The following is a 27508-nucleotide window of genomic DNA, read 5'->3' on the forward strand; positions in this document are numbered from 1 at the left end:
ACGAATAAATCTGAATTAATCAAGATAAAATCATGAAAAACCGAGACAACGATCCAAAGAAAAAGAAATGTATATGCAAAATTCTGTACTGTATTCCTAAATTCACCATTAATCATTTGAAGGGAAGACATTATTTCCCCTTTTCTTTATTTTGGTCAAAGTTAATTGTTGAATGGAACTGCATAAATATTGTTTGTTGGATCTGCCAATCATCACATGCCCATTTGGCTTTTACAGAATACTGTTTCCTGGAATTTTTTTAAAATGGCTTAATAGGACCAAAATCAATGTATCTGATGTATTATTTGTTAAATATACTCACTATTCAAACATCTATTTATAATGAGAAATTGAGACTCTTTAAAAATAAAATTTTTATATGTTTAAAATTTATTATGAGTTTATTTTAATAAAATTAAGAAAAATTATTTACACATTCTTATATGAAGATGGTTAGACGCTTTGTGCTTTGGGTATAATTGTTTCTACACAAAATATTAAAAATATATTAAGATATCTTAAAAAGTATGTTATACTAATAATTTATGCATTTTTCTTGCATGTATATTACGTGGTATATGAATTTATAAATTTATATGTATGAGCATAATTTATAAATAATAATGAAGTATTTATTGTGCGGTGCATGGTTGACCCCTTAACTAAAATGTTAATAATTGCATGATTTGTCGAGGGAAAATCATGCTTAGGCATTCATGCTAAGGTTGTATAATGCAAGATTTAGGGTTAACGAACTTCATCGACATGTATTTGATGTGAAACAAAGGTGAAGCGGCATGAGCAGCGCAACTGGAGTTCAACGTCAACAATCCAGAAACAAGTGGTCCCTCAAAAACTGTTCATACGCTGCAGCAGATGGCATGGCCTTTCCAAAAATTATAATTCTACCAAGAAAAACTATATAAATGCGTTATGTAAATGCCGCTCTCCATAAAAAGGTGGTATAAGTTAGTTTTGTCAAATTTGTAAGGCTTGGATCGTTATAGTAGTGGTGAAAATGGGAGAATCTTATAAGGTAGCGGTGATCGGAGCTGGTGCTGCCGGGCTTGTAACGGCCAGGGAGCTTCAAAGAGAAGGTCACCGTGTCACTGTCTTCGAAAAGGTCAACAAAGTTGGTGGTATTTGGCTCTATGACCCACTGGGTCTTGACCCGAATCGTGAAATAGTTCATATTAGCCTGTACAGATCCCTTCGAGTGAGTATTCCTGGGCAGACAATGAGCTTCTTGGACTATCCATTTGTTAAGCAAGAAGGTGGGGATCCGAGGACGTTTCCGGGTCACGAAGAGGTCTCAGGTTTCTTGAGGATTTTGCCATGGATTTTGGGTTGATGGAGTTTATTCGATTCGGACATGAAGTGGCTCGGGTGGAGCTTGTTAATGAGATAAGTCACGAGTGGGTTGTTGAGTCGAGGATTCGGGAGACTGAGTCGACATGGGAATTGAAAGAAGAGGTATTTGAGGCTGTGGTTATCTGCAATGGTAAAAACGCCGCTAAAAACTCGTTTTATTACAGTGAAAAGATTTTAGCCTAAAAAATATTTGAAATGTTTCAAACTCACCCCATTGAGATTTAATGATTATATCTTCAAGTTTCTCGTGGTAGCAAGGTATTATGCTAAATTCATACTCAAACAAAGAAAAAAAATTGAAAACTATTTATCAAATGAGTTAATCAAACAGTAGACTAGAGAAAAATAATAAAGAAAAATCAACATAAAATAAGATAGGCATGGGATACAAGATTTAATGTGGTACAACCTTATCGCGGACTAGAAGAATTATAATCAACTATAAACGTAGATATCACAAAAGTTACAAATATATTTTATCCTAATATCCAATATCGATCTATACCAAAACCTAAAATATCAATATCCTTACAAAATTTATCTCTGTAATATAAACCTCAAAAGTTAGAGAGATTCCAAAATGATTACATCTCTCTCAAATAATTCTATCTCATAATTGTAATGGTCAATGCGTATTTTCTACGTATATAGTCAGCTACATAGTCATCAACTTCTTATGGAATAAGAACTATTAACTAAATAAACTTAATAAGAACTATTAACTAAATAAACTTAATTAACAAGTAATCTTCAATCAGTAAAATTATAAAAAAAATCAACTTAATTATCAATTATAAGTTTTATTAAAAAATTATCTTCAAGTCTTCAACAATTTTAATCGATGCATAAGTCACATATATTTTGAAGCATTGTCATCAAATCTTCAATAATATCAATAAGTCACATATAATTTCTGTTGAAGGAAGAGAATTACTTCATTGCAATTAGAAAACATTGTAGGGAAAAACCCTCTTATATATCTTCAATATCGTAAATAATAATATACAATAACAATTTCTTTTAAAATTCCATAACTCGAACCATATATCATGAAATCACTTGTAGAAATTTGGAAGCAGAAAAATAATAAAGTAAGATCAATATCAAAATAAGACGTGTGCAACAGATGAAATTTAACGTGATTTAACTTTACATACCTCCACATATGAAAATAATAATAATTCACTAAAAATATAGAGATCACAAAAGATAAAATACATGATATCATATATCCTAGATTTTAATATTTATATAAAAAACTTGGAATATAAAATTCTTAACTAAATAAACTTAGGTTATCAAGTAATCTTCATAATAAAATTTAACTTAATTATCAGTTATAATTTTAGTCAAAATATAAACTTTTTATTTTTTTATTTTGGTCCCGATGATGCCAGCGTTGGAAAAACCACTCGAATGACTTGTCACGTAGGCAAAAACGCTTCCTCCAAAACGCGTATTTCAGAAGACACTTCCACACAATCATAACTTTGTTAAAAATGTGTCATTTTAAATTAAAAATATATTATTTGAGTACACTTTTGATTAAAACAATGTTGAAAATATATTCTTACGATAACCCCATGAAACTTTTATATCAGAAAAATAATAGTTGAGTTATAGGCCGAGAGTGAAGTCCGGTTTCGACGTTTCCCATACTCGAATCATGCAAAAATGTTAAAATTGAATATGAGAAACGACAGTGAAAATGCAAGGATTCCCGCCTCCCCCCAATTTCTTTGGCAAATGTGAGTTGGGATATAAAACATGAAAAAGGAAGGAAAATTGAATAAAGCTTTGAACAAGATCCTGGAAGCAGCTGCACAAAGGACAGCAGTGAAATTAAGGCTTTTAGAGGCAATCCAGGCAGGCAAAGTAAAGTTACCAACAACATGTGAAATAAGTGAATGACACTAGATCGTATGAAATCATGCACGTTTATGAAAGACAAAAAACTTGTAAGCTAAGGTGATAGATAAGTTTCATATCAGGCCCTATGTGATCATATTTGAAATTGACTCAACCATGAAGCGTGACAATGAACCGTCCATTGACTACATCAACTGCAAATGATTTTCAGATGAAAGAAAATTGTGACTCTGTGTAGTGGTTACCAAAGGAAGGTACCACTCAACCTTCATAGGGAATATGACCTGTTCTAACAAATTACAAAGCAAAGTACTCTTAGTGAAACACAACCACTTTCGACATTCGTGTTTTAACAACTCGTATCTCTAGTTACTTCGAGAGCCAATGGATAATACGGAACAATGTACAAGCAGCAATGACTGCTGACAGAATATGAGTATCTCTTGAACGCCTCCTCATGGAACCTAGAAAATAGGGGACTTTTAATTAGTATAGAAAATAATTCTACATATGTATAAAATCTCTGCAATAAAGATGCACAATATAGTACCAAGCAAGCCACGAATAACAGGGAACTTGTCACTTAGAACTTTTACTTTCCCTTGAACATCTCCAAACAAAGCTCTTTGAGAGCCCAACACAGCCCTTGTCATTTGAGCTTGATTAATGACATCATTTATCTATAAGAAACAAAGATACTGGTAAGGAAATTGTTGACGAAAACGGGTAAAGAAAACAAAAGAACACGAGAATTTTACGAGGTTCGGCAATGTGCTTACGTCCTCGGTGCCTAGGCGGCGCTAGAAGTTTTTATTCAATGATATTTTAGGTCTAGGTTACATCTCTATTTATAATAGAAAACCCTGGTACATAATTACAAAATTAACCCTGTACCGTACCGCGGGGGTTGCGCCCCCGCACCCCTCAACCCACATAATTCGTAACCCCACAACGAGACTTTCTTTGTAAGGACAGTTGATGTTCGCTGCGTTCGCTTCGCTCACTCCGCTCCATCTCCTGTCCTCTTTACTGGTATATTTATGAGCCATACCTAACAAATCTCCACCTTGGCGAATATCCTGCCTCTTGAAAATTCAATGTGGGTTGGGTTACCTTGATTCTTTAACAACTCGAAACATTCAACAAGTCCAAGCAATGCTTGAACTTGTCTGTCGTAACTGGCTTAGTGAACATATCAGCGGCATTTTCATCAGTATGTACCTTCTGAAACAAAACCTCTCCAAATGCAACCAAATCTCTGATCTTGTGGAACCTTACATCAATATGTTTAGTTCTAGCACGATACACCTGATTCTTAGCCAAGTGAATAGCACTTTGATTATCACAAAGCAACTGAACTCCACCTTGTTGAACACCCAACTCCTTCACTAAACCAGTAAGCCATAAAGCTTCTTTTGCAGCTTCAGCCGCTGCCATGTATTCAGCTTCAGTTGTAGATAGTGCCACGACAGATTGAACAGTAGACTTCCAGCAAATAGGCCCTCCACCAAGAGTAAACACATACCCTGTCGTAGATCTTCTATTATCCAAGTCACCTGCATAATCTGAATCCACATATCCTACAACCAAAGGATTATCCCGCTGACTCCCAAAAACAATTCCATGTCCCACAGTACCCTTTAAGTACCGAAAGATCCACTTGACTGCATCCCAATGTTGCTTACCAGGTTTAGACATGTACTTACAAACTTGACTAACAGCATGAGCTAAATCAGGACGAGTACATACCATGGCATACATCAAGCAGCCAACAGCATTAGAATACGGAACCTTTGCCATATTTTCAGCTTCCTTATCTGTCTTAGGGCACTGTTCTGATGAGAGCTTAAAGTGATTCGCCAATGGAGTGCTAACTGGTTTCGCGCTGCTCATCGCAAACCTTTCTAGCATTTTCTCAACATAACCCCGTTGAGATAGCCGCAGTTTCCTTGAGTCTCTGTCCCTGCAAATTTCCATTCCAAGAATTTTCTTTGCAGCACCTAAATCTTTCATATCAAATTCCTGACTCAATAAAGTTTTCAAACCGATAACATCATCCATGTTCTTCGCAGCAATCAACATATTATCAACATACAGTAATAGAAAAATAAAAGAACCATCATCAAGGCTCTTAACATAGACACAACAATCATACTCACATCGGTTGTAGCCAATCTTGATCATATAGGAGTCAAACCGTTTATACCACTGTCTCGGAGACTGTTTTAACCCGTACAAAGATTTCTTCAATCTGCAAACTAAATGCTCGTTTCCAGGTTGAGTGAAACCTTCAGGTTGCCGCATGTAGATCTGCTCCTCTAAATCACCATGCAAAAAAGCAGTTTTAACATCCATATGCTCTAAATGCAAATCCCAACTAGCCACCAATGCAAGTACTGCTCGGATTGAAGTGTGCCTGACCACAGGAGAAAAGATTTCATCATAATCAACTCCTTTCTGCTGTGAAAAACCCTTCGCTACCAAACGAGCCTTGAACTTCTCCCCCTCTTTTTCTGTTACTGCTGGTTTCTTCTTATACACCCATTTGCAACCAATCGGCTTCTTACCCTCAGGAAGGGGAACTAACTCCCATGTGCGATTGTGATTCAAAGACTCCATCTCCTCAACCATGGCTGCCATCCACTTGTCGTTTTCCTGACTAGTAACGGCATCATGAAAAGTAACTGGATCATCACTGCTAACAGTAAGTGCAAAAGATACCAAGTCTTCAAAACCCAATCTGTTCGGAGGCTTTATATTCGTCCGTCTCACCCTGTCTCTGGCGAGACTATAATCCTGCAAATCATCCGTAGTGGAACCACCAGAAGTCGGTTGAGAAGTTTCTGGTTTCTCAACTGGAAACTGCTCGAAATCTACCACTGTCGTGTCTTGCTTCTGCTGCAACATAGACTGTTCATCAAAAACGACATCTCTACTAATCACAACTTTCTTCGCAACTGGATCCCAGAACTTGAATCCTTTGACACCTTTCTTGTAACCCAGAAAAATGCACTCCTTCGATTTTGCATCAAGTTTGGATCTCTCATCAGCAGGTACATGCACATAAGCAGGACAACCAAAAATCCGTAAGTTATCAAAACTAACATCATGACCAGTCCATACCTCTTCTGCAACTTTCCCAGCCAGCGATGCCCTTGGCGATCTGTTGATAAGGTAACACGCCATGTTAACAGCCTCAGCCCAGAAGTGTTTGGGAAGCCCCGCATTCAACCGCAAACATCTGGCTCTTTCATTCAACGACCTGTTCATTCGTTCCGCAACACCATTCTGTTGTGGTGTCTTGCGCACTGTAAAATGCCTCTGAATCCCATGCTCCTTACAGAATTGTAGGAACCGTGAATCTGTGTACTCCGTACCATTATCAGACCGCAAACACTTGATTTTTCGTCCTGTTTGGTTTTCTACCTCAGCTTTCCACAACTTGAACTTCTCAAAAACTTCAGATTTCTGTTTCAAAAAAATACACCCAAACTTTCCGTGAAAAATCATCAATAAAAGTAACATAGTACCTAGATACACCCAAAGACGATGTCGTGGAAGGCCCCCATACATCAGAATGCACATAATCAAGAATCCCTTGAGTTGTGTGCTTCGCAGTCTTGAAACGGACTTTAGTCTGTTTACCAAGAACACAATACTTGCAAAAATCGAGCTTACAGCTTTTGACACCATGCAACAAGTTTCTCTTGTGTAATTCTGCCATACCACGTTCACTAAGATGAGCAAGGCGCATATGCCACAATTTTGTCGTATCATCACAGGACTCAACAGAGTGAACTCCACCTGCAACGGTACTCCCTAACAATCTGTAGATATTCCCTGCAGTCATCTTGCCTTTCATCACAGTCAATGCTCCTTTAACAATCCGAATGGTTTCCCTATCCTCGTCAGCCTTAGGGATAAAACCATTCTTGTGCAAAGTGCCCAAGGAAATCAAATTCTTCTTCAAGTCTGGGATATGTCGAACACCACTCAACGTCCGAACGGAGCCATCGTGCATCTTAATTCTGACATCACCAATACCAACAATATTGCAACATCGATCATCACCCAAATAAACCGAACCAGAATTAACCGGCCTGTATGTCGAAAACCATTCCCTATTTGGCGTGATGTGATAAGAACATCCAGAATCAAGAATCCAAGCATCCGTCAATTGTGTCGTTGAAATAGAAAGCATATCACCCTCACTGCAATCAGAAGTATCATCCTCGACCACGTTCACAGACTTGGATGAGCCATCACGCTTCTCATCGGTCTGCTTTTTCAACTTCGGACAGTCTCGCTTCATATGTCCCGCCTCCTTGCACTTGTAACAGTGAATCGTCTTCTTATCCCTGGATTTGGATTTGGAATTCCGCTTCCCGGACCCTGCCTTCTCTGGCTTCCGTCCACGATCTCGATTACCCTTGACATATAAGCTATCGGCTTGAGAGCTTTCCCCTGCATTCTGCTTCCGCTGGTTGTGAGCCAACAAGGCTGCAGTAATCTCCTCAACGTTGATAGTCTCTTTCCCATATGTAAGAGTAGTCACCATGTGTTGCGCCAAATCGTGATCGTCCTGCATCTTCAGCCCATACAGCCGCTGCTTCAGATACAGTTTTGTCGTTAAGGATTTGGACATAAACTGACTTTCCAACTTCCTCCAAATTTCGTCTGGAGACGATAGATGCATGACGTGATACATGACCTCGTCCGCCAAGCATAATCGTATGGTTCCTGCCGCTCGCTGCTGCAATTCTTCCCAATCTTCCTCATCCATCGACGCCGGCTTTGTAGGTCGCAAAGCCTTCAAGATCCCTTGCTGCGCCAATAGATCCTTCACCCTCGTTTGCCATAATCCGAAGTTACCCTGACCATCGAATTTCGCGACTTCGAATTTTGCTCCTGACATCTGATACCAATTGTTGACGAAAACGGGTAAAGAAAACAAAAGAACACGAGAATTTTACGAGGTTCGGCAATGTGCTTACGTCCTCGGTGCCTAGGCGGCGCTAGAAGTTTTTATTCAATGATATTTTAGGTCTAGGTTACATCTCTATTTATAATAGAAAACCCTGGTACATAATTACAAAATTAACCATGTACCGTACCGCGGGGGTTGCGCCCCCGCACCCCCCAACCCACATAATTCGTAACCCCACAACGAGACTTTCTTTGTAAGGACAGTTGATGTTCGCTGCGTTCGCTTCGCTCACTCCGCTCCATCTCCTGTCCTCTTTACTGGTATATTTATGAGCCATACCTAACAGAAATGGACGCTAGAACAAAATTACAATTTTTCTTGTTACATGGTGCTATAAAGCTAGCGAACAAAAATATCGTGACACCAAATGGAAGCGTAGAGCACTTTTCTATATGCCACACCAATCTTATCAAGCAAAAAACCCAGAGTAAAGCATTTTAAAGATTCCTGAATTACCTGTAGGCAGAGCTAGAAGAAAATATATATGTGAACATAAACAGATACTTGTGTCTGTGCAAGCATGCACATGTTTTTTGTATGCATCAGAAATAGAGGTCACATAAAATTCTTGTTAGCATATCTTTCAACAATCAGTTTTGGACATCAATTGAGTTCACCATCCCCGCTCCCAGCCCAACTACTAAAGTTTCCTTTTTGGGTGAATAATTAGAACTTAGTCACATACTATGTTCACTTGAGCTAAAATACAGATAATGCAGAACCCATGGTTATGCCGCTAATCATAGCAGGTAACAGCACTAACAAGAATCAACATTCACAATTATAGGCAAAACTTTAGGAAATAGGATTAGTTATTTGGGGTTACTTTTATTTCTATGGGCTTGATTCTATATTTATGTAATTCCGTGCTTCGGGTAGCATTTGAGATTTGGAATCAAAGACTAGAAACAAAAGAGACGAGAGAGTTTTTATATTTTTGATCATCATACTTCAGAGTTGAGACTAGTAATTTTGGCATTGAGATTTTTGGGGTTCTACATACCAAACCAACAGTTTAAGGTTTTACCTACTGACCAAAATATTTATTCCTTTAGTTTGTTATGTGTATGTGTGTAACACATATATTTCCTCTCCAAGCCGTTAAGTAATTGCAAATTAGTGACAAGACACAAAAGATTAAGATTCTTAAAGAAAAGAATGCACCAAGATATGCACATATTAAAATAATTAAATCTTACATGAGCTATGCTCCCATGGATGGTAGCTCGCTCTCTGAGTAATTGCATTTTCGGTGACATGCTCCCAGATGCCTACATTAAGGCAGATGTAGTGAACTTCAGGAAACAATAGCATGGGAAATTACTAATTAGAGCAACAAATTTAAGAATATTACTACCTTAGACTCACTGATATCTTCCCTCACAGAACTCAGAAGCTCTGCATGTTCCCTCATTGCTTGATTCTTCTGAATTCCTTAAAACGAAGAATTATACCATTACTTCAAACGTATATATTACTAATCAACTTATCCAAATAACAAATGCCCAAAGAAGTAACAGCGCTATTTCATGGAACATGGATACATTAATCGATAATGCAAGGAACCAAAGTGGTAAATGAAGTAACTAAAGAAACCATAGGGTTTGGTCATGTAGCAGCGTAAATATACAAGTGAGGAAGACGTTACTCTTCAGAAATTGAGAGTGAATGAATGCATTTTGGGGGCTTGGTTTGATACATACAAGGTAACAGCAATATTTTAACTGGGTAATTCCAAGGAAAATGGGTACATTAACTTTAGTGCAATGAAACAGAGTTGCAAATAAAGAAATTTAAGAAACCCTAGGTTTTGGCAATACGACACGTAAATGCGTGAGGGAAGAATACTTTTTCCCTTTTTCTTTTCCTAAGAAAGCATTTGGTGCTTAGTTCAATATGTGACAAATAATATCAGGACTGCTCTACTCTTCTTCCAATTCTTTCATGGTTCAGTGAAAAGAAGAGATCAGGTAATACTAAAAACAAATGTCATCCATATAGCAAGTTCTTATGTAAATTAAAGGGACTCCCCTTTGTCCATGGAGAATTTTTTTCTGTAAGCACTGTACATATACAGAAAACAGAGCGATAACAAAGAAAATATATTATATCTGAGTTTGAGTTCCATAGCTCCTAGAAAAGTATCAAATTATTAGAGTGAAGCTTTCAAAGAAAAAAATGGACCAAAAAACTTTCGAGAGTTTGGTTATATTTTCTTCTTTCACGGCCAATGAAAGCTTGACCTCAGTACTGTATAATACAAACAAAAAGCAAAAATAAAAAGAATAATATATTCATGGACTTACCTGCATTTGTTACTAGCATGTTTATTGGCCACGGGTTTAAAGTTTGAATTGATCATCTTACTAGAATACTTCACCATGAAGCTGTTTTGCTATAAACAAAAGAAAATTCTCTTTTAAGTATTTGCACCAAAAGCTATTCATTGCTTATACTGAATTTCTTCTCCAATTGAAGTAATTGAAAGGCTATTAACAATCAAGGACCATGAACTCTTACACTGGTAACTTGAAATAAAAAATTTATAAAATAGAATGGGAGATTTATATTCTACTCCAAATGAAGGTACATATACCCTAGTAAGGACTGTCAAAACCAACCAGAAAAACATGAAATAAGCATGCCAGAGCTTGTCTCTGCAGAAGAAAAGCAGCTTCATGGTGAAATATTTTAGTAAGATGATAAATTCAAAATTTAAACCTTTGTCCAATAAACATTCGAGTAAAAATGCAGATAAGTCCTTTAAAACATGATATAAGCATGCCAAAGCTTGTCTCTATAGAAGAAAAGCAGCTTCATGGTGAAATATTTTAGTAAGATGATAAATTCAAAATTTAAACCTTTGTCCAATAAACATTCTAGTAAAAATGCAGATAAGTCCTAGAAGAAACATGACTGTTATAATACACTCACAATTTACTTATTAGATGCAATGTAGGACAAGATGTCATGAAATGCTCATATTCCCTTAGGGGTCTTAATACCTTATAACTAAACATGAAAATCTGACTTAAGAAAACAAGTGTAGAAAACAGAGTCAGCGGATTAAACCTGAGTAAACTCATGTAGTATGTCTCTGTGCCTTGCAAGTTTCTGGGTTACCGAAGTAGTCGGTGCAGAAGATGCAGCACATCTACTCATAGCATCATTTATGTCCAGCAGTTTCTCAACCAATGATTGAATTTCAATTTCCAAAGACTTCCATGATTTGCTTGACCCGGCCGGTGGCGACCCAGTATCTACATAACCTAAATGTAAGTAAATATTATCACAAAGAAAAAAAAATGAAAGAAAACCAGATTCCTAAGGCTTTGGATTCCTAAAATAGAAAAAAAATTATCATTAAACATATCTTCAGAATATGTTCAGTTCTTCAACAGATTTGTTCCTAATTTCAATAATCTACAGGGGGGAAACAACACACATTCCATAAAATAAAAATAAAAAAGGAGGAAAATGAGCAAACCTCCTGGGTTGAACCTAGCACCGAGCTTAGCATAAGAAGATAGTTTGACATCGAGATCGCCTTCGATCTTTCGAGCTTCTTTCCTCAATTCCTCCCAACCCGATTCTTGTAGATTCAGGTTCGGATCCATCATTTGGATCTCAGTAGTTCAACTTCGGATTCCTTGCTCTTCAATTCCAGCGATGAGTTATTACAGTTACTAAGTAACCTTCATTCAATTGGAGATATGAAAATGCTGGTGAGTGCTTGAGGGCGGGTAGTTCATATAATATATATATATATATTATCTGCTTGGCTTTATCATATCTAATTTTACCCCTGAACTATAACTAAAAGATCATTTTCTTCCTCTGGTGGCTGCAGGTGGTCTGATCCGAGATAGCAATGGGGACTGGAAAGCGGGATTCATGCTGAGATTAGGGAGGGTTAATAGTTCGCTCGCTGAAATTTGTGGGGCTCGACAGGGTCTCTTGTTAGCGAAAAGTCTAGGGCTTAGGAACCTAATCCTAGAGATGGATGAAAAATGGATTGTGGACCTCTTTAATGGAGACAAAATGGTTGACGCCTTTGAAACTGATCTGGTAAATGATTGTTTAGACATCCTTAAGGAAGGATGGGTGGTTGAAGTTCGGCACATCTGGCGTGAAGGAAACAAATGCGCCGATAAACTTGCGAATCTCGCACTTCTACAAGGAGATGATTCCTCTATTCTAAAGTTGCCTCCACCTGAAATTCAGGCGTTGTTGGGAGCGGATAAGAACGAGGAGCGCCAGTTGAGACACTAGCTTACTGCTTTGTTCAAGTGTACCAAAAAAAAAAGATCATTTTCGTCCTTCAATTATTATTGTCTTTAAAATATCATTTGAACCACTCCAAATTAAATGTTTTGGTAATGTACATGAAAAATTCTAGTAGAGGGCTCTTCTCTGATGGTGTTCCAAGAAACTCAACATCTCCATGCATGTTTTGGTTTCAGGATTGAGTGGAGGTTTGGTTAGGTGTGTATGAATATGATGGTGGTGATGGGACGACAGTTTCATGGGCGACAAAGTTTTAAGTTTGAGAGAGAAATGACAATACTAGAATTAATTTTCTAGATGAAGAGATAATAATAGTTTAAGGACAACATTGATGTCCTAGTTATCATTTAGTGGTTAAATTTGATATTAATTATTTTTAAATACATGTCACATCATCATTTGAAGTAATGGAATGATGATCTTGTGATAAATCGACAATTGTAACGATGATAATATAATTTTTAAAACTTAAGCGACTAAAATGAAAATATTCTCAAAAATAAGTAACCATTAATGTAGTTTACGCTTAATTTATTACGCGTGAGCTTTGACCCTGACGCCCAATTCAAACCCTGTTTCGTCCTCCCATTGACTATATTCCCAAACCCCCTTCTTTTTTCTGTTTTTACATACCGAGTTTTCAGTGATTCGCTTTCTATTTATAAACAAGGCCATCTCTCCCCATTCCAATCCACCCACATCTTTCCTAAGATTCCGTGTTTAATTCATTCTTGAGAGCTGCTAAAAAGAATAAGAAGAAGGTTAGTGTTTTCATATAAATTTCGTCTGTAATGAAAAACTCTGCTGTAGAGTGGAATAAGAATGTCTAATATACCAACGTCTCTTTCCGAAGTTTGCCTTACTCTCTCCCGCCTTACCATGTCCATCGCCGATCCTTGGCCCTTTTCATAAATCTCTTTTTTTTCTGTAACCAAACCCTTTTTGCTTTATTCTTGTTAGCTCGTAGGAGAAAAAAATACATACATAGAAAGGACAAGTCCCTCTTTTTGTTTTACGCTATCCATGGGGAAGATAAGAGGCTTTAAGATCGGGAAAAAGCTGGTCCGAATCTCCAGATGGTTCATCGGGAAATCTCGGTATCCACGTGGATATAGTCCCTTGATTCAATCCGGATCGTTTTGCAACTCAAACCCTTTCTCCAAGCTTATTACTTGGGGTCGCCGCTTGACAGAAGGAGCCAAATCTCTTTGCTCAGTGAAACCCGGGTCGGGTTACGTCTCCGTTGGTCAAGACCCCATCAAAGAGGAAGTCCCGAAAGGACACTTGACCGTCTACGTTGGTAAAAAAGGCGGCGACTTTCATAGAGTTTTGGTGCCGGTTATTTACTTTAACCACCCTTTGTTCGGCGAGCTCTTGCGAGGAACCGAAGAGGAGTATGGATTTAGCCACCAAGGAGGAATCACGATTCCATGCAGATTCTCGGAGTTCGAGAGGGTCCAGACCCGGATCGCAGCCGGAACCGGAGGGTGGAAAATGTCGTGGAAGCGCCACCATTGAGAGGCAGCTGCCGGTGGTGATAAAGGTGGTTGATATTTAGAATATTTGATAATGACGATAATTAATTCTGGTTAATGATTTGATAACGATGTTTACGGAATCTTTTATTTTGTAGGATTTGTATACCTTTTTTTTCAAATAAATTTTTATAAATAATTTTTAGTTATAAAATATCATTATGGATAAACTACAAGATTAATAACTCTCAGAGTTTTATATAATTTTTCTTATTGAATTCAAAAAATATAATACGTGATTACTTTCGTCTTTATTTAATTAAGAGTCGATTACTCTTATTTTTATTTAATTAAGATATGATCACTGAATATTAATGGTTGTTAGAACGTTAATGGATTGTTGATGTAGCATACCGAATTTATATAATTAAAAAAAGATAAACTATACAAATAGTCATTTATATTTGAGTAAATTTTCAATTTTTCAGTTAAAGTTTTAAAAGTAATAAATTTATCACTAAAACATTAAATAGGTCATTAAACACTAATTGTATATCTAATTTATCTCAAAAACATTCTCATTTAAACAACGCCTTTATAACATGTGTCTACACTGTACAAACAATGTGCCGTTAATTAGATACACTAAGTCTCTCCATACGATAACGGTGCTCTTTACAACTCGAAGGCTGCTATTTGAGAAAAGTTTTGTATTCCATTATAAGGTCAATTCGGCAGTTTGAGAAGCCATCATCTCCCACTTTTGATTGGAATAAGAGCCATATGATTTGGCTTAAAAGCAGCATTATTGGCCGACGAATAAAGCAGTATAGGGAATATTGGTATAACCATGGCCGAACCCTAAATAGTGGAAAGATTCCACTCAGTCTTCATTCGGAAGTTCCCTACCTACAGCACTTTACTTGAAACTATACAAATATTAAAAGGAGACTAGTACAGAGGGAAAAGGATATAGTTTCACCCATGATAATCCCTTTGTCATGTCAATTTTGATATACTTTTGCTTCTTTTTTCTGTGTAGATTCACCCCACGCAGATGATATCGGAAAAATAGTAGCAATATTAGCAGGTCTAGCCCTTCTCATTGTTCTCCTCTCTATATGCAGAAAATCTTCGCGTAAAGCTCTTTCTTCATTTCATTTCACTCCGTTCTCCCTCATTTGCAGAGATAATAACTTTGCCTTCTCTTTTCCCAGATTGAACCCCTGCTGTGGAAGTCGAGAATTTCCAGGGGAAATGTGCATGTTTTGTTTTTCAAGGCTCGCAGAGTGTATTCATTATTTCACAACTGATTCATGTTGGGTTTTTTTAATAACTAGGTGGCAGCTTTATATATTGTGAAATTTGTTAATGGAGCCGTAATCCTCGTCAACTTCAAAACATTAGCATTGGCGTGCTGTCTTTGTCTATAAAGAAAGAACATATTTGTAATATCCGTACACTACGAACACAAAGGATGAAATCAACTTTATTATTCACCAATAAGACTCTTTACAATTACATAAAGAACTAATGACAACATCGACACTTACAACCTTAACTGTTATTAATTTTACCAGCGGCGATTAAATTTAATCATAATCATACGTGTACAATTCCAATAAATTAAAGCCCCACAGTGTAAGGCACACCAGTGCTAGCCAACCAGGATTCCCGGCGAGAAATTCACCGGCGGTAAACCTTGACGCCTCGCTTGCGCTCCTAAGAACACCGTAACCTCCCCATTTGACTCTATTGGACGTCGACGAACCAGGGCCGGTGTTCATGTACTCGGCGTAATACAGCGTGTCAAGCGCGAAATTACCGTCCCATTCCATCCAACCGGCGGGGTTAATTAGGCTATCGAGATATGTTTTCATGAAAACTGTCCTCGAATATTGTTTCCATGGCCTCCCTAGGTACGTTTTGACCGACCCTTGCACCGGACTTAAATCGGAGTCTGGTTCGGGTCCGTCCGGCCTTGAGCAGTCACCGTATTAGTTTTATTCGGGGGATTCCGTGCATATATGTTGCAGTTTTGTAACACACAAGCTGCGTTACTAAATATGTAATCGACCGTTCCGTGGATGTCGCATTCTCGGTAAAATTGTCTCTCGGAGTGGACGTAAAGAGTGTCTTGGTACCCCTCGAAGCTGCATCTGTAGAACACCGAGAGATCGGAGCCTGAACGGAGAGCCACTGCCTGTTGGTTTCTAGGACCGGCGGTGTTTCTGAACGTAATGTCACGACCAATGAACCCATCTCCAACAACAGCTGAGATTCCAACGTTATTACAAAAAGAAAAAGAAGAACGTCAGTTAATATTTCATTTTCAATCTAGAATAATTTGACCCCAAAATTAATTGAATGCAGATCAAATCACATCAATGTAATTGTTGATTCATGCTGTTGTAGTTTTCAAAACATTTTCTTGACTAAAACAGCTATATTTTCTATGAATATCCCTAGCTTGAATCTGTCGAAATTCTAAGAACTTTAGAAGTAGAGAGCAGTTAAAATTTATAAATTTTCTCAACTTTTAATATTGCGTCTTAAGTTTTCAAGCTCTCCTCTTTCATTTTTTACACGTGACAAAGAAAAGGATATTTGGTTATAGTTCCCGTTTGACCCAGTTAATCTACTGACTAGGATGTTTGGTTTTTATTTATTGTTTTACCAGAAGTGTAAGTATTAATTAAGAAGCAAAGTTTATTATTAGTAAAACGATTTAAAAAATAAAATAAAAAAGGGAACTAACCAGCGTGTTCCTACCATTATTTTTTAATATGATTTAAAAAGTGTTTGTATTCACATGAAATACCATTTCATTTTATTGAAAATTTATAACTTTAATGATTTAATATTTTAAATATATTTGATAATTTATTTATTATAATATTTTCAGTGAAAAATATACAAATTTTACAGATTTGTTAGTAAAGCAACAACAATGACAAAATCCAACATTGATAACTAGAGTCTGGAGAGAAATAAGATTGGGTAAAATAGAGAAATAGGATTTTAGGGAACCCAATGTTTTACCCGATGAAGAAAGAGTGAAGAAAAATAATAATTAGAAATTATTTTTAATACTATTTGAACAAATGTATTTGTATTTACTAATTATACTTAAATAAAACTTATTTATATTTATTTGAATAAAATAATACATTTGAGTCTTACATATGTATATATATATTATATAAAAATACAAACGTTTCAAAAAGAAATTAGGCACGAGTTCGTACCTCATTAGTTTTAGATTTATAGGTTTTTTATTTGTTTAATTTATGTATCTACTAAGCTATATGTACAAGCTATGTAGGGATAGCTGGTGGTTATCCAAGAAAAATTAAAAACATCTTATAACATTTGTTGTTATTGTAAGCTGATTTATCATAATTAAATATATCATTTTAATTATGTACCTAGTATTTAGCATGAGGTTTCCTCTACTAATATTGCCTGTTTTTTCCTTGTAAGGTATACTTTCATGGCAAGGCACCGTAAAATGTCACTGTAGTCTCTTTTTACTGTGCGCAAGAAGTTATTTTATAGCAGTAAGAAAATCATGTGAAATTTTACTCACCAAAAGTGGCTGCATTGTACGTAGTGGATCCTCCTCCAACGCTTTTGCTCCCTGTGATGATAGTTTTCCCAATACCGTCGCCCACCATCATAATATTTTTCAGTTTGCTTCCTATCTCTACGTTCTCCCTGTACGTACCAGCCTTCACGTATATCACGTACCTTCCACTCCCGGACCGCTTTGAGGCGGCGGATATCGCGTCATTTATCGTCCTATAATTTCCTGAACCATCCTGCGCCATGACGATGTTTGCCCGAGAAGCCGGTGACGACGACTGCAACAGCTTCCTGTCACCGGGTTTCACCCACGTGGGGAACCCATCTTTGTACGTCGGTTCCTTGTAAGGTGCCTTGCTGAGAGCCCGCGTGTTACTGATTAGCTTGGACACGTTATTTGACATCATGGGAGGAAGATAGTCCGGGACACCGAGTTCGATAAACCCGTTCCGGCACGTTTCTAGGTTGGTTAAAGCCGTGCTGAGCCATGTCTGACGATCGTCTTTGTTGAGATTGGGGCTGGAGTCAACAGTTTTGTTGAGACTAAGGACGGTTAGCTCATAGAGATTTAAACAATCGGACCATGCAGCCTTTTCGCGCTCGTTTCGGCACTTAGGACCTAATGAATACGCGTTTCTTTCGGCATGAGTGGCACGCTCTAAGGCAAGGTGCATGGTGATTTTGAGGAAATCAGGCTCATCTTTGATCGGCGTAATTTTTTTATCATTGCTCAAAAAATACTCGCACGGCACCGGGTTCGGAGTTTTGCCGCACCACAATCTCACATCCTTGGTCCTATACCCTAACACAACTGGAAAAACAAAACAAGAAACCACTAAAAGCGCTACGAAGATTTGAGAATGTGCTAATGCCATATCTGGGGTTTGATTCTTTGAAAATACTAGGGTTTATATGGGATATTAGAGCTCCATCCCTCCGTCTCCTTATATAGATGTTTGGGTCCACCGAAAGGTTTGAAAATTTTCACTTTCTCGAACTGTAAATTAGTACAAAACTGATTGTTTGCAGCTTGAAAAGTAAATTTTTTTAATAGTAAGATAGGAAAAGTAAAAACAAAACATGCATTGACGTTACATGCAAATGACATATAATATTAAGATGAAGAGCGTTACTTTGGTATAACAGCGAGCTGTCACCCATTGTGACGTTACATGCAAATGACATATAATATTACGTGATTGCCTTTGCTGCATATTAGCCCTAAAAAAACTATGGGACGGGTCCTTAATTTCAATGGATTCACCATTTTTCTAAATGAAAATTTATATATATATATATATTTTATTATTATTAATCTCAACCATTTGAATTGAACGTTTATACATCTGATATTTATAATACTCAAACCTGAGATCACAAGAAATAAGAATAATTAAGTATGTACCCCTATAAATAAATACTAAGGTTAATGGTTAGATATTAAGTTTTTCTTTCACAAAAATTCTCTTATGTTTTCTTACTTTCTATTAGTGAAATTCTTCTCCTCTGTCCGTGGTTTTTCCTTTTTGGGTTTTCCATGTAAATATTGGTGTTCTTTGTTTTTCTTTTTCAATCGTATTTATTTATTTAGCGATAATCATCGTTATGATATTATAACAAATTGTTATCAAAGCTTCGGGTTCAAGATTATAGCAACAATGAATTATGATATTCTGTTGTTGGATCGAAACACCAAGTTCTCGCTATGGCAAGTGAAGAATCGAGATATTCTTGCACAATTAAATCTAAACGATGCAATAGAAGGATTTGATGAGTAACCGATAATACAATGGATGAATGAGGAAAAGCGTAAGGGTCGTAAAGCCTTTCTCAGATTCGTTTACATTTATCAAATCAAATTTTGCATGATGTGTTGAAAGAAAAAAACTGATGCTTCTTTATGGGCGAAATTGAAGCAACTTTGCATGTAGAAATCATTGACCAGCGAGTTGCACCTAAAGCAACGTTTTTATTAACTCAAGTTAGCGAAAAGTTTGTCTCTTGAAGAGCACCTGATCGCATTCAAGGAAACTGTCTATGATCTAGAGACTTTAAAAGTGAAGTATGATCAAGAAGACTTAAGATTGATCCTCCTATGTTCGCTGCCTCATTCCTACTCATCTTTCAAAGACACAATCTTGTACAGTTGCAAAAAGCTCAATCTTGAAGAGGTGTACACTGCACTCGTTCGACAAGATGAAGCATCTTGTATCTGGTTTCGAGCCCTAGGCAGATGGTCTCGTGGTGCATGAATCAACTAGCTCAGACAGTGGAAGAATATGTGAGTGTTCTTCTGATAATATTGAAACGGGTAGATCAAAATCTTCCAACCGAGGTAAAACTTGTCACTTTTGTAAAAAAAAAAGTCATATTAAATCATAGTGTTACAAGTTACAAAATAAAATCAAAAGAGAAGTTGAAGAACATAACTCTAGAAAATCTGGTAAGGTTGGTATAGTATAGGAGTATGATAGATAAAGAACTCCTAGTTGCTGCTGACGACAACTTTATAACAAGTGATGATTTGATACTTGACTCTGGTATTAGTTTTCATATGAGTCACAATCGTGACTGGTTTGCGACATATAAAGTTGTATCTATAGGTGATATATTTTTGGGAAATAATGTCCCTTGTAAAGTCGTAGGTATTGGCATAATCAATATTAAGATGTTTGATGGGATCGATCGAACACTTGGTAGTGTGAGACATGTTCCAAATTTGATTAGAAATCTAATTTTGTTAGGCACTTCATATTCAAAAAGGTACAAATTCTCCAGTGAAGGTGGAGCTATGAAAATTTGCTAAGGCTCTCTTGTTGTGATGAAAGGGCAGAGAAAGACTGTCAAGTTTTATGTTCTACAGGGTTTAACAATTTTACATAATGCATTTGATGTTTCATCCACCGTATCAAATAACGTTGTTAAACAAGATAACCGTAGGTAGAATGGTTATGTGAAGCAAAAAAGAGTTCAATTTCGTGAATATAACAAATTTGAAGATAGAACTATCATTGATGATCGAGATCGTGTTGTGCATGATATTGCTCGTTGTAATACATTTGTGAGCAAAGTTGGCACTTATGATAACCATGTCAAAGTGAAGACTAAATTCAAGCCTAGAAAAAGCTTGGATTCGGTCGATGTTGATTATTGAAGATTACCCCTTTGAGGGGTGTTGTGGAAGAGGTGGAGACTTATTCATTGAAGTGAAGAATTGTTTTTGTTGAGTTTGGGCGTCACATCGAATTTGGGTGTTTTGTCATAAAACCTTCGCACTTTCAGAATTCGCGTCAAGGTGGAGATTTGTTAGAGTTTGACTCAAATTCAAAGTGACACAAATTAATTAATTATAAATTTAGGAAAATAAAAAACTTAATTTGATTAAAAGTAGAAAACTTTATTAAAGTAGATTTCTACTTTATTTAGCTTTCCTTTGTAATCAAGTATCTATCCCTATAAATAGATACTGAGGGTTAGGGTTAGATATCAAGTTTTTCTTTCACCAAAATCCTCTTGTGTTTTCTTTCTTTATATTAGTGAAATTCTTCTCATATGTCAGTAGTTTTTCTCTTTTAGTTTTTCCACGTAAATCTTGGTGTTCTTTGTTTTTCTTTTTCGATTGTGTTTATTTGTTTGATGATAATCATCATTCCGAATTTATATCAATATTCAATCGAGAAAAAATTACATGTGATATGTGGTTCGATCGTGTTTATTTGTTTACTGATAATCATCATTATGATTTTATAACAATATTCAACCGAGAAAAATTTACATGTGATACGTTGTTCGATCGAAATATACACATACTTCTAAAAGTTAATGTACTTGATAAATTTTACTATACCTGAGATAATATTATAAATTCTTTTTTGATTGAGCAGTTAGACATGCAACCCTAATTATATGCATTGAGTTAATACAGTGAAGTTATTGAGATAGTTAAAAGATACATGTTAGTTATGGTCTTCTGATTAATGGGTTTCCTTTTGTATTAAAAGGATATAATGATACTAGTTTTCTAGTTGGATATTTGATCTAGAAGATACCAAATTCACCTTGGCGGTGGAACAATGTATTAAAATCAACCAAACAAACAATTATCTTTTCAGTTGTACTCCCAGCTTTTTAAGGTTTTGCAATAACTAATTCGGTTGATTTGTGTTATATATTCGGTTTTGGTGAATGAGTTTTTTAATGAAAATTTTTTGCATACGCAAGATCTCGACCTCGAAACATGTTTAAATGATATCAAGTTATTTCTCACTTGAATCAACCCATTGATTAAATAAACAATTATTTTACTATTAAATCTAAATTATTGCTTGAGAGTTAGTTTATAGTGAAGCAAAGTTGTGGGAAAACTTCTTAGTTTGTATAATGAAATTAAGTGATTGAAATTTTCTTAACTTGTATACTATCGGGTAGAAAATTAATATAATGTCTTTACATTGTGATTGTCAAGCGACAATAATCATTATAAAGAATATAATTTTTAATAAAAAAATATATATGTTTCTCTCTAAGGGATAATAAAACAATTGTAAAGCAATGGAATAATATCAATTGATAACGTGAAGTTATAAAGAATTTTGACAGAATTAGTGTTAATAGTCGACCGTCAGTATTCATTATTTTATTTTTTTTTGCTTTATTATAGTGTATCTTTATTTTTTTCTTATTTTTCTATTTTTAATCATTATGGTTTAATGACATGTCTTCTTCTATTTGTATGACACGTTTTTATATGTCTTTATGACACGTTTTCGATCGTTTGGTTGTTATTTTCGTTTATCCTTTTTTTCAATGTTGGATTTGACATTGTCACGACTGATCAATATGACATTTATTTGTTCTCATGTTGATATTCCTTGCTTTGGACCCTCAAATTAGATTTAGATACACGATTTGATTTCGTGGATGGTATGTTCACGTCGCTCGATTCTGATTTGATATTTATCAGTGATCTTTCAATAGTTTCATCCTCTTTTGTGGTATGTTTGCCGATGCGGTCAGATCTGTTCGTATCTACTTTTTGTTCGAGTTTATTTGATTAGATTTTTTAACATTTTCCTTGTTTGGTTCTTATGTGATATGTTTAGTTTACAGTTGTAGTTGTAAACTTTATTGTAATTTGAATATTTTTCATTTTTAATAAAATTAGTAGCTTCTATAAAAAGAAATAAGAGAAAAAAATTAGTAATTAAAACATCAAGAGAAATGAAACTTAAGAAATCAACAATAATGATAATTCAACTTTTGTGACCGGTGATCTCATAAATAAGGAAACTATAGGAAATAATAAGTCGTTAGTTGATCCGACGGTGAATACTAAAGTATAATATTTGTTCCTCATGTAGTGTGAAAATTATAGGGATGGTGAGGATGAGTACATTTCTTAATAAAGTCTGTTGACCTATGACAAAATTTCCATAGCACTTATGAAAATTCAGGCACGTAAATTTGACCACAATGACAAAGTATTAGTTGACGAAAATTTGATTCACCAATTATTTTGTATGTTATGTCTATTGTTCTAGTTCTTGTCCATGGTCCAGAAAGAAACTAGAGTTGATGCATTGTATTTAAACCGAAGATATTTAACAAAAATTATCCTTTATTATTTTAAAATATATGAGAGATTTTTGGAAAAGTAAGATATTTTAATAAAATTGAATCTCACATTTTTTTAGAAAAATCATGAGAATTTTATTTATGTCATTGGGATTGTAAGAACCAAGTTTAGATATTGGACTCACATGCACAAGAACTAAGCCCATCTTTTGTGCAATGCTTTTATTTTATTGAATTTTTAAGAATGTCCAAAAATAATAGTAAGTCGTTTAATTTATAACTTTTAAATTCAGAAAAAATAAAATTATCTTAATTATTATAAGTTATTCTTAGCTTATTTCAATTCTTTTTAAAATTTTATTTATTTTTCTGTTTATTAGAAAAATCATCTACATGAATTTTCTCAATTATTTTTTTACTATTTTTAGTCAACAGTACTATAAATGCTAAGCTTAATTCTCGTTATAAACACACACAAAATTGAGAATTTTTCTTCTTTATACTTTTCCTGAGTTTGTTAAATATTATCGCCTAGAACTGTCCTGAGTTTTTCCTTTATATATGACTTTCAATAATTTCGTATGAATCTTCCTCGGTTTTCATACAGGACTCATCTACTGACCTTTGAATCTATAGCATCTCAGGTTTGTTAAAAAAATATTGAGTCGGAACTTGCATATGGAAACGAAAAGGACAAGGTAAAGTTAATCGGGAAATAAGTTGGCAGCCACCACCTAGTGGTTGGTACAAACGGAATACTGATGGAGGGCGAAAGAGCTCGATCGGGATGGTGGATTGTGGTGGAGTCCGAGAGATGTCAACGACAGCTGGATTTCGGGATTCTCTAAATTGATTGGATGCTGCTCGGTCTTTGATGCAGAACTTTGGGGAGTGTTTGAAGGGCTGCAAATGACTTGGGATTTGGGTATAAGGAACGTCATTGTAAAGATGGACAGCAAGGATGCATTGGCTATTTGTCAACATGGATCGTCGATACATCAGCTCATCGGGGACCACATATTATGAAGTTATGCGCAAGGGAATGGACAATTACCTTCCAGTATATACCTCGTGAGGGGAACATATTGGCAGATGCAATGACTCGATTAACATGGAATCTACCATTTGGGTTGCATAGATTTGAACAACCTGCAGAAGTGCATGAAGGAAGTGCGGATGAGGAATGTGATGTAGTGTCCATATAGGTTACTCTTAAGTTGTTAGATTTCTTTTCATTCAAATATATATATATATATATATATTATCGAACTAATCTATATCAAATCATATAAATATCGTCTCCTAAAACATTCACTAGCATTCATTTATATATTGATACTTTACCAAGCTTATCAAATAACTTTCTATTCCTCTTCTAAAAATTTGAAACCTTCATATATGACTTTCAACAGTTCCATAGGAATCGTCACCAACCTCCACCATCCAATATTGTATCAACAAAAATAAAATCTAAAGTGATAAGTAGCCTTAAGGTCAGTTCATTGAATCTCTGGAGCAGTTGCAATTTAGATCGAAGCCGACTACGGCGGCATATCCGTCGGAAGGGAACTTATTCGGCAAGGATATAGCCCTAGTTGATCATGGGATATACGTATTTTACATAAATGATTGAAAGCATGCACTTTTTTATACAAGTTCCTGCTTGCATTAACTATCCAAGCTATCCTGGCATGGAACTTGTTGCCAATTTGCCAGCTCTAAAGTACAAAATAAAAACTTAAAGGTGTTTCCTTTCCACCAAATCCTCACATGGCGTTTGTGGAAGCTGCGAGGAACTTTAAAGTTTAAATTCTTCTTTAATCTCTGTCTTCCTCTTGCTCTGTAACCAAAGGTTCAACAAAGTCCATAAATCTGGGGGGAAAACACTAGATCAAAGCGTCAGCTGAGTTAAAGAACAATCTGCGGTTTATTTATTTAACAAGCCATGAAAGAAATTGCCACTGGTTTTTTCAAGGAGGATGAAGATGATGATAGGTGAAGGGCAATATTGTATAAGGACTTTGTTGGTCAGAGTTTGGTGTATAATGAACCTTGAAGCTCACTCTTGTTTAATTTTGATGAGCTTGCAGATGAAGTAAAGCAAAGCTTTGTTTGAAACAAGCTTAGTGTGCTTTTTTCTTCAAAAGTTAACAATGTGGATTGCAGCCTACAATCCCACATGATGCTACCTTAGCTTAAAATGGATTAAAATCTAAGATTTCTTGGAAAGTTTGGTTGCCTTTTGCCTTCATTGCAAACTTGGACATGTATCAACATCATAATGCTGGAAAAGAAAACCCATTTTACAGTTGTTAATTGCACTGATCATTTGATTTTAAACTGTTATTTGCCTTTAATTTTCTTATTAACAGAAGAAGATGAACAAGAAAATGCTTTAACCTCCCTATTTTTAACCAAGTTTGATTAATTAAATTAAATAAAGTTGTTGTTTTTATTAAAAAAAATCATACCTTTATCTCTCTTTATTTTTAGAGCCATTGGAAGGGAAACTAATGAAACCAAAACCAAAACCAACCAACCAACAAACAAATCCTTCCTTTCAAAGATTCCCCATTTTCATCACAAAATAAAATAGGAGCTTGCACGAGAGGAGAAGTCCACCACCACCAAAATCCACCTCTGAAAAAGGAAAGAAAGAAGAAAAAAACTTCCCTTTCCGGCACTAACTCCGCCGCCGCCGCCACCGAAGTAGGGTGACCCATTTCTCTAAATCCCGATAGAGTATAAAAAAAGATATCCAGATTCAACGTCTTTTTTCCTTCTTCTCTCCGAATAAACTCTGAAATGTCGAAGCAAATGTCTCATCTTGACAACATTCCATCAACGCCGGGGAAATTCAAGATGGAAAAATCACCCTTCGTTCACAACAGGCTGAGGTGGCATTCCTCTCTTGCGAAGCTCACATTTTGGTCATTTATCTTCTTGGGCCTGATCTTGATCTTCTTCTTTCGATCTCCTTCATCGAACCCCCTACCGCAAGATCCCTCTCGACGCTCTCTCCGTACGTACAACTGGGGTGGACCCGCTTGGGAGAAAAGGGTCCGTTCCTCGGCGCGTGTCCGTTCCCGCAATGGCATATCCGTTTTGGTTACTGGAGCTGCCGGTTTCGTCGGCACCCACGTATCGACTACTTTGAAAAGGCGCGGCGATGGTGTTCTTGGACTTGATAATTTCAACGACTATTACGACCCTTCACTGAAAAGAGCTCGGCAAGCGCTTCTGGAACGAAGTGGGGTTTTCATTGTGGAAGGAGACATCAACGATTCGGCTCTTTTAAGGAAGCTTTTCGAGGTCGTTGCGTTTACTCACGTTATGCATTTGGCTGCTCAAGCTGGGGTCAGGTATGCAATGGAAAACCCTATCTCTTATGTGCATAGTAATATTGCTGGTCTTGTTAGTTTACTAGAAGTTTGTAAATCAGCAAATCCACAACCTGCAATCGTGTGGGCGTCTTCGAGTTCTGTTTACGGTCTTAATACCAAAGTTCCATTTTCTGAGAGAGACAGAACTGATCAGCCTGCTAGTTTATATGCTGCTACTAAGAAGGCTGGTGAAGAGATTGCACATACTTATAATCATATATACGGACTTTCTTTAACTGGTTTGAGGTTTTTCACGGTTTATGGTCCGTGGGGAAGGCCGGATATGGCTTATTTCTTTTTCACTAGAGATATTTTGAAGGGGAAGTCTATACCGATATTCGAGGCAGCTAATCATGGTACGGTGGCTAGGGATTTTACCTACATTGATGACATTGTGAAAGGGTGTTTGGCGGCACTGGATACTGCCGAGAAGAGTACTGGTAGTGGAGGGAAGAAGAAAGGTCCGGCTCAGTTGAGGGTGTATAATTTGGGGAATACTTCGCCCGTGCCAGTTTCAGATCTTGTTAGTATCTTGGAAAGGCTTTTGAAAGTTGGTGCTAACAGGAATATTATGAAGTTGCCACGAAATGGGGATGTTCAGTTTACTCATGCCAATATTAGCTTGGCTCAGAGGGAGCTTGGGTATAAGCCCACAACTGATTTACAGACTGGTTTGAAGAAATTTGTTAGGTGGTATCTCAGCTACTACTCCGGTGGGGAGAAGGCTGCCGGTTAATTCATTCTTTGAATTGTGGTAGGATCCTCCAAATTCCTGTTCATTAGCATTGTTTTTAACATTTCCCTGTTCATTCGGTGATTGTCGTTGTTTCAAACATCTTTAATGATGCCATATAAGGAAGGATATTGCGTCCTACTTGGAAGACGTTTTGTGATAATTGGACATTGTTTGTTGGCCAGGCACACGTTGTATCAAAAGAACACCGGAAAATCTTTTTTCATTTTTCTGACTCATGGAA

At 36.3% G+C, this 27508-nt stretch overlaps 3 protein-coding genes and 2 pseudogenes across 3 annotated transcripts; 3 read left to right on the top strand and 2 right to left on the bottom strand.

Moving 5' to 3' along the window:
• Positions 1 to 1018: 1018 nt before the first annotated feature.
• LOC120141116 (putative flavin-containing monooxygenase FMO GS-OX-like 11) lies at positions 1019 to 1351 on the top strand. Its single transcript, XM_039156054.1, has one exon. It carries the CDS (start codon positions 1019 to 1021, stop codon positions 1349 to 1351), a length of 333 nt encoding a protein of 110 aa, XP_039011985.1.
• A 2165-nt stretch (positions 1352 to 3516) lies between these two features.
• LOC120141028 lies at positions 3517 to 11881 on the bottom strand (annotated as a pseudogene).
• A 1375-nt stretch (positions 11882 to 13256) lies between these two features.
• On the top strand, positions 13257 to 14126 carry LOC120141031 (auxin-responsive protein SAUR36-like). The gene has a single exon (XM_039155975.1). The coding sequence runs from the start codon at positions 13538 to 13540 to the stop codon at positions 14030 to 14032; it is 495 nt and encodes a 164-aa protein (XP_039011906.1). The 5' UTR covers positions 13257 to 13537; the 3' UTR covers positions 14033 to 14126.
• A 1489-nt stretch (positions 14127 to 15615) lies between these two features.
• Positions 15616 to 18501, bottom strand: LOC120141063 (annotated as a pseudogene).
• Positions 18502 to 25493: 6992 nt separating this feature from the next.
• LOC120141088 (UDP-glucuronate 4-epimerase 3-like) lies at positions 25494 to 27489 on the top strand. Its single transcript, XM_039156025.1, has 2 exons — positions 25494 to 27345; positions 27380 to 27489. The coding sequence occupies exon 1, from the start codon at positions 25954 to 25956 to the stop codon at positions 27265 to 27267; it is 1314 nt and encodes a 437-aa protein (XP_039011956.1). The 5' UTR covers positions 25494 to 25953; the 3' UTR covers positions 27268 to 27345; positions 27380 to 27489.
• The last annotated feature ends 19 nt before the right edge of the window (positions 27490 to 27508 follow it).

This window comes from Hibiscus syriacus, unplaced genomic scaffold, assembly GCF_006381635.1.
Source record: "Hibiscus syriacus cultivar Baekdansim isolate YM2019G1 unplaced genomic scaffold, ASM638163v2 tig00110793_pilon, whole genome shotgun sequence".
Lineage (NCBI taxonomy): Eukaryota > Viridiplantae > Streptophyta > Magnoliopsida > Malvales > Malvaceae > Hibiscus > Hibiscus syriacus.

What these genes read in the sequence shown, in the direction of transcription:
- LOC120141116 (XM_039156054.1), top strand. Translation starts at nt 1,019, where the DNA reads ATGGGAGAATCTTATAAGGTAGCGGTGATCGGAGCTGGTGCTGCCGGG.
- LOC120141031 (XM_039155975.1), top strand. Translation starts at nt 13,538, where the DNA reads ATGGGGAAGATAAGAGGCTTTAAGATCGGGAAAAAGCTGGTCCGAATC.
- LOC120141088 (XM_039156025.1), top strand. Translation starts at nt 25,954, where the DNA reads ATGTCGAAGCAAATGTCTCATCTTGACAACATTCCATCAACGCCGGGG.